Source organism: Papaver somniferum, chromosome 9 (genome assembly GCF_003573695.1).
Source record: "Papaver somniferum cultivar HN1 chromosome 9, ASM357369v1, whole genome shotgun sequence".
NCBI lineage: Eukaryota > Viridiplantae > Streptophyta > Magnoliopsida > Ranunculales > Papaveraceae > Papaver > Papaver somniferum.
In genome coordinates, this window is record NC_039366.1 from 1739586 (window position 1) to 1749780 (window position 10195).

General features: G+C 37.8%; 1 protein-coding gene across 1 annotated transcript; it reads left to right on the plus strand.

Moving 5' to 3' along the window:
* Positions 1-511: 511 nt before the first annotated feature.
* LOC113307950 (metallothionein-like protein type 2) lies at positions 512-1439 on the plus strand. Its single transcript, XM_026556424.1, has 3 exons — positions 512-673; positions 826-897; positions 999-1439. The coding sequence occupies exons 1-3, from the start codon at positions 609-611 to the stop codon at positions 1099-1101; spliced, it is 240 nt and encodes a 79-aa protein (XP_026412209.1). The 5' UTR covers positions 512-608; the 3' UTR covers positions 1102-1439.
* The last annotated feature ends 8756 nt before the right edge of the window (positions 1440-10195 follow it).

Sequence of the window (10195 nt, forward strand, 5' to 3'; positions counted from 1 at the left end):
AGCTATACTACTTTGGATAAGAGCGTGATGAATGAAGAAGAGGACGCATTCCGTTGGGATTGAGACACTTCTTAAAAGAAAGAAAAAAATGTTCAATTTCTCGATGCACATTAAAGTGATGAACCGATCTTCATTTCTATCAATTTAGTATTTAAGATTATAGCATAGGGTCTGGTCCATCCATTAGCATTCAGGCCATTCATTCACGAAATGAAGAAAGAGTGAAAGACAGATAGATATGAATGTGACTGAATGACTACCGTGAGGGATGGAAGACATGCAGTAGGTACCCCTAACGTTTCCCCGGAAAGTTCCGCCACAAGAGTAGACCTTTTGATATTTTGGAACACGGCCTATGCTATTGCCCCCAACCCAACATAATAAAGTTATTAGTCCGGTGCTCTCAAAAATGAGAGGCACAGAAGAAAACAGGTGCACATGCGTAATAGCAGAGAACACGTGTACGGTGATGGTCATCACTCCCCTTGTTCAACTTCACTATAAATAGACCTTACTATCTGCCTGTGAAACTCACTCAATTCCATCAAAACAAACTTCTGTTTTCTTTGCAAATTCGTCAAGCTACTTCTTATCTTTTTTTACTAATCATGTCTTGTTGCGGAGGAAAGTGCGGGTGTGGACCTAACTGCGGCTGCGGTAGCAGCTGCAACGGGTAATTTTTTTTTGTTATTATCAAATTCTCTACTGCTGCTTGTGCACTTGGTCTGTTTTTATCACTTAAATTGTTAATTTTCCTTTTTTCAAAACCGAGATTTTTTTGAAATGTCTTGGATTCTAAACACTTCGGTTGTTGTTGTATTATAGGTGCGGCATGTACCCAGATCTTGAGACCTCTAGCACTGGAAGCCTCGTCTTTGGCGTTGCACCACAGCCATCGTAAGCCTTCTCTCTCTCTGTGTTCGAGCGTTACTTTGTTTCTTTATACATAGATGGGTTGTTCTCTTAATGTTTTATTTACTGCAATAATTGTGGTGTAGATTTTCTGCTGGTTCAGAGATGGGAGCTGAAGGAGGTGGTTGCGGTTCAGGTAGCTGCAAATGCGGCTCAGACTGCAAATGTGGTTCTGACTGCAAATGCTAGTAAAACTCAGTCAGTCTCCATGTTTCTACTTTGTTAAACTTAATTAACTAGTGGTGGAAGGAGTTTACTGATCGATGTGTTGATCTTTATCTCTATCTTTATGTTGTTGTTATTGTTGTTGTAAAAATAAAAAGTAGGATATATGTGGTTGTCATAACCATTACATACCTACTTAGTCATGTGTTTTCTTCTTAATTTATGTTGATTTTCTTGTTAAATCATGAAAAGTTAATCAGTAAACTGTGTTGACTTGTAAGGGTTAATTTGTTCATGTGGTCAGTGATAGAGCAGGACTCCTTATATAATTCTCTTCCAATGAAATTAACCTTTTTAGACTACTGTCTCTGTTACAACACTTACCGATCTACTGGCCTTAAATATGACCTAAAGTACTAGACTCAACTCCTCTGTGTGTGTATATATCTATCATCTATGGACCAGTACGTAAATAGCTTCATATGCTGCTTTGTATGAACCGGTCACCAAGAGGTGAACATGAACAGAAAAAAAAAGAACTTAAGGGACGGGTAATTGGCATGGAAAAACTGAGAGAGATAGAGGTAGACCAAGTTGTGGCAAGTGAACAGAACTCAGAGGAGAATTGCGTAGGCAAACAAAAGCCAAGATGTGACAGAAGATACTTCTTAAAGGAGACATTGAATTGACGGATTTTAAAAGAGAGTACGAGACCAAAAAAAAAAAAAGAGACCAAAATTGTTTATCATATAAATGAGCTAAATCTGAGGTCCTACACATGTGTGTCCCGGCCCCAAAAGAATGGATAGAAGACGTTAAGGGGCCACCACCACTAGTAAAGAGACAACAACACTTCAAAATGGATCATGGAAACAAAATATTGAAAACATAATATAGGGTCAGTACATGGCGCTTGAAAACAACGTATACTTGAAATAATTGATCATAATAGGAAACTTTGTTGTTTGGTCCTAAGCCCACAAAATTAGTAATAATAGAGTCCAATCGGATTTTTTATTTTATTTAGAGGTCCAAAATTAATTAAAATATGGAAATGACTTTAATGCCCACTGTTACTGTGTATTTACACGTCCATTATATCGAGTACATATTTGTTACACTGATTATAAATTTGAGTACATATCTGCTGCACTGCTTATAAATTCGAGTACATATCTGCTACACTACTTACAAATCTGAGTAAATATCTGTCGCGCTGCTTACAAATAGAACACGTATCCGCTATACTGCTTACAAATTCGAGTATATATCTGCTGCTTACGAATTCGAGTATGTATTTGCTGCACTGCTTACAGGAAAAGTACATGTTTGTTAGAATCAATGATAAATGTATTAGAAAATGTTTTACATCACATATATTGTAGGATCATACCAATTAATCTCTAACATTTCTTTAATACAATATTAAATCATAGGAAAAATAAAGGAAAACCTTTATATGCACCGTAAACACTGAAAAAACTATACAAAATTAGCACATATTTCAGTATTTCACGCACGTACTCATGGATCAAAGAAATAAAAATGTGGCAAAACTCTGAATACAACAGAATCATAAGAAGTTTTTATAAGTACACCATATACATACTGCGTATTCATGAACTAAAAATCAACTTCATGTAAAGAAGAATTGATGAATTGATGAATATAACCAAAGACAATGGCAAAAGTATAAATAAAACAAAATCATAAGAGGTTCCTATCAGTACACCATATACGTACTGCGTATTCATAAACTAGAAAATCAACCACATGTAAAGAAGAAGTGATGAATCCATGAATATAACCGAATCAAAGAACATGTTTCAGTATTACACATACATACTCATTGATCGAACCCAAAAACAGTGGCAAAACTTTGAATAAAACAAAATCAAAAGAAGTTTCTATCAGTACGCCATATACGTATTGCGTATTCATGAACTAAAAAATCAACTGCATGTAAAGAAAAAGTGATGAATCCATGAATATAGTCGAATCAAAGCACATATTTCAGTACTACACATACGTACTAATGGATCAACCCAAAAAAAGTGGCAAAATTTTGAATAAAAGAAAATCAGAAGTATTTTATATCGGTACGTCGTGTACGTATTGTCGGTTCGTACACAGTAGCAAACTGTAACGAACCTAAAAACGTCATGAAAATCAATTTGATCTTCATAATACAATCGAAAAATAAATCAAAAGAAGAAAAACGAACAAAATAATCAAAGAAGATGATTAGAAAACATACCTGGAAACACAAACAAATCTTCTCGTCGTAAATCATAACGATGCATCTTCTTCTTCTTCTTCTTCTTCTTCTAGGTTTCTGTCAGTACAGGATATACGTACTGCTGCTTCATATGCAAAACAAAACTGAAACACATCTAAAGCCAACAAAATAGAAGTGGTATAAGTAAATCTAATAACGAAATGAACAAAAAATATGATTATTCGTCTAGATCTAGTAAATAATCAACAAATCAAACATGGATGTAAAAAAGCGTAATCAAACACAACAAGGATTAGATCGTGAAACACTAAAATAAACATTGTAAGAGAAAAATCTCCATATGATTTGATAAAAACGAGAAAGATTGAAGAATAAAATTTGGATTTGTTCAGAATCCATTCGCAGCAGCAGTGAGAAGAAAGAGAAGAAGAAAACGAATATGAAATGTCAATGTTCTTCTCGTGTTTATAGACCTGTTAAATAGGAAAGGTTATTTGTGGTATTTTTAAATTTCACGCACCTGATCCCGCACGTGTACAGAACCTGGACTTAAAAAATTGGGTACAATTTTCATTTTTCTTTTAATTATGGACCTCTGGTTATTGGGCTTTAATGTGTAGACCTGCCACTAACTAATACCACTATAATAGGATCTATAGGTAATTCGTACATCAAAATATGCAGTTTTTTGGAAAAAAACAATACATACTACAGTGAAATGCGGGGATTTATTGGTAGTCTCTATTCACTTGTGATGCATGTAGTCATTATTCACTTGTAATGCATTATTGGTGGTGCTCCATTGTACATTATCGGTGATGCACTCACAATTTACCAGCTTATGAATGCCGGGTACAGTGGGCAATGCATGTTGTGGTTCTCAGAAAGGAGGCAAGGAGCAGATCTAATAGTCTTTTATTGTGAATTATGCACCATTGCACCTACAATTTTGCGCACTCCACAATGCATATCTCATCTACGGTTTGAATCACAGTTCCATAAAAATGAAATGAAATTCAAATATATAGGTATTCAAAACTAACAAACAGATCTAACGCGTCGTATCTAGCTAAATTTGGATAAGGGTTTGTTTGAATGATTAATTGAAAAATAATACTTCATAATGGAGAAGAATCTTCGTGGAAAAAAGAAGCAACTTTTCGTTGTGATTGAGATTTTAGACTCATTAAAGAAAGAAGTTGTGTTCGTTTTTAAAGTCTCATGGCACATGACACGAAATGACAAAGCCTTTAGTTCTACCAATTTAAAGATAATAGATAGATTGATAGGCGGGGCCCTTGCTCATTCAGGCCGTTCACCACAGAAAGAAGGCAAGAACGAAATGACTACTAAACTTCTGAGAAGGTGGGAGGCATGATTTGGCACCCTCTACCCCTGCCACAGTTCCACCACAACTTTTATGTTATATTATGTTATGCATGTGCCAACACCAAAAGCAATTGAAATATGTTGCTTGTGTGGCCAAGTTTAGGAGACTTCACATCACCTTCCACATTGCTTACCTGATTTTGGCGTTCCTGCTGGTTGACGGATGCTGGTGAGTAATAGATTTTCTATTAATGGCGTCCTATTTTTCCGGGCTAAGGGTAGGATCAAGCAAAAAAAAAAAAATCGGTCACGGTGGGTCACATAAAAAATGGATAAAGAAAGGATATATATACGTGTCTGATTCACGGCCATTCATTCACAAGTCACTTATAAGACATGAGAGATGTTCTAAGAAGCCTTGCATTAAAGAAAAATGGAGGTGAGAGAATTTACTTTCTCGGTATGACGCTCCGCGAGTAAGGAACACCACGAGCAGAATGAGAGAACTAAGTGGGTTGTGGTCATGAAAATAATAATAATTTAACACATAAGGGCCAGAGAGATACATGGGCTAAACCCCATGTTATCCCTCTGTTTTCTTTAAGGGGTAACTTTTATTTATCAAGTAGCAATTCTAGGAAAAGTGGTTCCAATCCTGTCGTTGAATACAATCTGATGTAGAAAGATTGGACTAGTGAATTCCCAACTGGTTGTTGTAGCCGGTGTATTGTTTTGTAATTGATCTGTGACTGCTTTATTTTCCAGTTCGTTTGGCGTCTGATTCACCTCTCTCAGAGTGTGTGTGAGTTTGTAGCTTGGAATTTCCTACATGAGTGTTCTGAATTCTTTTAGCATATTCGATAGGTACCAAGGTTTTTGTTCTTGTGATTGCACTAGAGTCACTAGTGCCTAAGAGTTGACTTCGAACCGAAATCTAGTCAATTTGTGTTTGATAGATATTCTTGTTTATATTAGTAATCCCCATGTTTCAGCTAGAATTGATGTGGTTATCCCTAATGGTGCTGCAGTTGTTTGTAGTACATTTCCTTCCCTGTCTCTACATATGATTCCTTCTCCTATCGGTCCTGGGTTGCCTTTTGAAGCTCTATTCGTGTTTATTTTTATCCAGTTGGTTGCTGGTGTAGTCCATCCCACGAAGATAGTTGAAGTTGTAGTCCATTGATGTTGTTGCCTGGTTATCAATGAGCCGTTTGCCATGATAGGTGCTTGTGTGTTTTTGTGCCCATTGATACTCTTCAAATAATACCATTATGATCTGGTAGGTTTGCATTGGCGATTGTTGTTTCCTTTTTTAAACTGTTGCATTTCTTGGTACCCATATGTGCCATGCCGTGAAATTTATTAACACTTTAGATTCTTCTGAGAGTGTGTTGTCGAAGATGTTTTTAATGTTGATGGGGCATGTTTGTTGGCTTTGTGTTTGTTGGTGCTGATGCTGATGTTGTTGTCGTTGTTGTCCCTGGTTTCCTCTTGGCTGATTTCTTTGATTGTTGTTCGGACTTCTTGCAAGGTGTGTGAGTACGTATAAGATGACAGATTTCTCTTGAGTTGCTGCAATGAAAAGTTAAGTGATTCTCCGATTCCGCGTGCATGTTGCATTTTGGAGAATTACTTGATGTGGTGATTTGTAGCCGGTGTAGCCTTTGGAAGGTTGGTAGACCGTTATTGGCGACTTTCCACAAGAAGAGTCTGATTTTTGGTGGACATTGTAGTTTCCATATTGCTCCGAATTCCACGGGATAGAGATTTGGTTTTTTTGGGTGGTGGTGGTTGTTGATGACGTGAGTTGGATGTAGCCGTATTTTTCTAAGTAATTTCCTGTTTTAGAGAATGTCCAGATGGTTTTATCAGTAATGGGATCTCTCGGTAGGTGGATGCTTATGATGTGTTGAGCTATGTTGGTTGGATAGGTGGATGAAAATGAGATTTTGATTCCATGAATTTGATGGTTGGTCGATGAGGTGGGACACTTTGGTGTCTGGTGGTAGGTTTTGGTTCATGGTTGGTTGGTGGTTTGGTGTTGTATGAGGAATCCAATTTTGGATGATTACCGTGTTTTGTCCATCTACAATTTGTGAGAACATTAAACCCTGCAAAACAGTAGATATGTTAGCTAAACATTTCCATAAATGACTGGCTGATGATTGAGGCTTTAAGATCAATATTGAGCTTGTGTTTGTTTCATAATATTTGGTTGTGCATATCGAAGTCCAGTCAGAGTTTGTTTATTGTTGTAGATGCCAAACACGTTTGAGCAGAAGTGCATGGTTATGTTCCTTAGTCTTTTTGAATTTCGAGTCCACCATTTGATATTGATTTCATGATGCATTCCCAGCAGCCAATAGGGTGTAATTTTCTGGATTGGCTGTCATGCCCCCCAAAAGAATTCCTTGTAATTCTATCAATTTGGTTGTGCACTTCAGATGGAAACTCTTGCGCTTGCATGACATGGTTCGATGTGGGGGTGAGAGCCAGTTTGATCAAAACTAGCCTCCCAGCTTGGTTCACGCATTTAACAATCCATCCTTTTGCCTTTCTTTCAATTCTTTTTAGTAATTCAACAAACAAGTGAGATGAGTTCCTCCCATTTCTGAATTGAATACCTAGATAGGTAGGTGGATACGAAGTTGTGCTGATGTTGAAAACCGTCTTAAGTTGTTGAGCTATCCCCGAATCGAGTTTTGGATAGTGAACAAGTAATGACTTGTCTCTGTTGATAGTTTGGACATCTGATATCTGAGTATCTGTGCAAAACATTTTGTAGCGTTGTACAAGATTTCAGATCAGCTATGAAAGTGAATAACTAGTCGTCTGCATACAATAGATGCAAGATGGTTGGTATCCTTTTTTCAATTTTTAGCCCTCTCAGCTCTCCTTGTTGCTCCAGAATTCCCAAATTTGTTGAAACCACCTTAGTACACAATTAAGATGAAGATATATGGGGAGAGCGGGTCTCCTTGACGCAATTCTCTTGTTGGTTTGATGAACCCTTGAGATGAGCCATTAAGGTTTATAAATTAAGAAACCGAGGTGATACAATTCATGATGTAGTTTTTGAATATTGTCGGAAATCCCATATTTACCAGTGTTAGCTCGACGAAACCCCAGTCAAGGCTATATCTTTATGTTGTTGTTGTAAAAATATAAGGTAGGATATATGTGTGGTTGTCATAAGCATTGCTTGCCTACTTAGTCATGTTTTCTTCTTTAATTATTCTATGTTGATTTTCTTGTTAAATCAAGAAAAGTTCATCAATAAACTGTGTTGAGTTGTAAGGGTTAATTTGTCCAGTCCAGGTACCAAAGCCTAGCGCTGGACAAATGTTAAACCAAAGCCTAGTGCTGGTCTAAACCTGAGTACCAAATTCTAATTATCTCTTTATATAATTTCCTTCCAATGAAATTAACCTTTTAAGACTATTGTCTCTGTTACAATATTTATCGATCTACTGACCTTACATATGACCTAAAGTACTAGACTCAACTCCTATGTGAATATATCTATGAAGAAGTAAATAGTTTCATATGGTGCTGTGTGAACCGGTCACCAAGAGGTGAACATGAAAAAGAAAAAAAAACTAAAAAGACGGATTAATTTTGTTAATTGGCATGGACAAGCTGAGAGAAATAGAGGTAGAGATACTTGTGGCAAGTGAGCATTGTTGGGTGCACCAATTAAAAACAAAGAAAAAAAATTAAATAAGCAAAAGTTATTGATTCTTAGGTCCTTTACAATGGAAGTGATCGATTTGACGAATCAGACGAGCTCCCCAAATCTCTGCAATAACAACAAAGCAAAACTTTGAAAATAGAGTGAGACACGTGTTTAACACGCTGTCCTTAAGACATTAGCGCCATGCTACACTCAAGAGTGATGTTATAGCCCTCACAGGACGGATATCTCCAGGATAAAACACCCTACTATACCTACTACTAGCATATGTAGTAGATGCTCAACCTGAGTTTGGCAACTCCGAAAAACCCTTAAGAAAAATCGCGAACGCTTAAAAAAATATTGTAGAAATATTTTCCCTTTTGGTTCTTGTTTGTACCATGAGTAAAATTGCACATATTGGGCCAGAATGTTACATAGGCCACTGTTCAGATGTCATCTAAGCCTCATAACCAGTCAACCGACGCAGCCCACCAGCCTGCCCAGTATTACATAAATACAATGACCAGTCAATGGTCAAAGTCAACGGTTGGTCAATGGTTAAAGTCAATGAACGATCAATGTCTAAAGTTAACGACGATCAAAATCAATGGTAAAAGTCGACTATCGGTCAAGGATCAAAGTCAACCATCAGTCAAAGGTCGAGGCCATGTTTCCGATTATGCTGCCATGCAGTTCCCATCCATGTTGCTGATGGTGCTGCCATGCAGTTTCCATCCATGTTGTCAGCGGTGCTGCCAACCAGTTTCCAGCCAAGTTGCCAGCGGTGCTTCCAACTAGCATCCAGCCAAATTGCCAGTCGCGCTTCTAATCAGTTTCCAATTAAGTACTATGCCGCACTACCAGCCAGTCTCTACCCATGATGTCAGCTGTGCTGCCAGCCAGCATCCATCCGTACTGCCAGCCCGCTATGTCATTCAAGCAAGTATGCCAACAGGGCAAATCAATACAAGGAGGCATACAGGGCAGATTAATGTCATGAGGCATGTAGGGCAAGTCAATAGGCATACAGGGAAGTTTCATGCAGACTTAATACAGGAGGGCAGTTTCATGCAGTTTCATGCAGGGCAGTTTTATGGCCAGGAGGCATGCAGGACATGGCCAGCAAGCATGCAGAGAAAAGTTAATGCAATTTATGTTTACCTCGTAACGAGGTTAAGACCTTAATTCGAAATTGTATAAATATCAGAAATTGTAATCCAGTAAAGGAGGGGAAAATATATAAGAGAAAACCCAAAAGGGGATCAGAAAGGATGGTAACCAATGTATCAATAAAATATTTCTCCCTACGGGGATTCGTCCGTGGATGTAGGCAAACCATGCTGAACCACGTTAAATTCGTGTCTAACATTTTTAAGCTTGATTTGTGTTTAAACCTAGTTCTGATCATCATTACCAAAATCATCGTGTTTAGTGTCTGGAAATATTTCTGGGTACAAACATTAGCGCCGACTAAGGGGACTACGAGAAAAAGAATCGTGTTTTCCCGTTGAGAAAAGTAGTACAGAAAGCTTCAAGATCGTGTTCGTGAGAAAGCAGTTTGAACGCCGTCAAGAACCACTACTGCAGTCCAGTAGATCGAAACTGCTGCAGTCCGGTTTTATCACAGCTACTGCAGTCCAGTTGATCGCAGCTGCTGCAGACCAGATAATCGCAGTTACTGCAGTCCAGTTTTGATCGCAATTACTGCTGTACAGTTGATCACAACTGCTGCAGTCCAACATCGCAGTTTGAGATTTGCTGAAACTATCACCTTCATAAGCCACCAGAGTTGGACCACCAGAAAGATCGTCAAAATTGTTGGATGGATGTTCGGTTCGCAGCATGTTCAAATCCAAAGTTCGAAAAATTTGCTT

Coding starts and splice junctions, on each gene's coding strand:
- LOC113307950 (XM_026556424.1), top strand. CDS start 609: ATGTCTTGTTGCGGAGGAAAGTGCGGGTGTGGACCTAACTGCGGCTGC. Junction 674..825: donor TGCGGTAGCAGCTGCAACGG/GTAATTTTTTTT, acceptor GTTGTATTATAG/GTGCGGCATGTACCCAGATC. Junction 898..998: donor GGCGTTGCACCACAGCCATC/GTAAGCCTTCTC, acceptor ATTGTGGTGTAG/ATTTTCTGCTGGTTCAGAGA.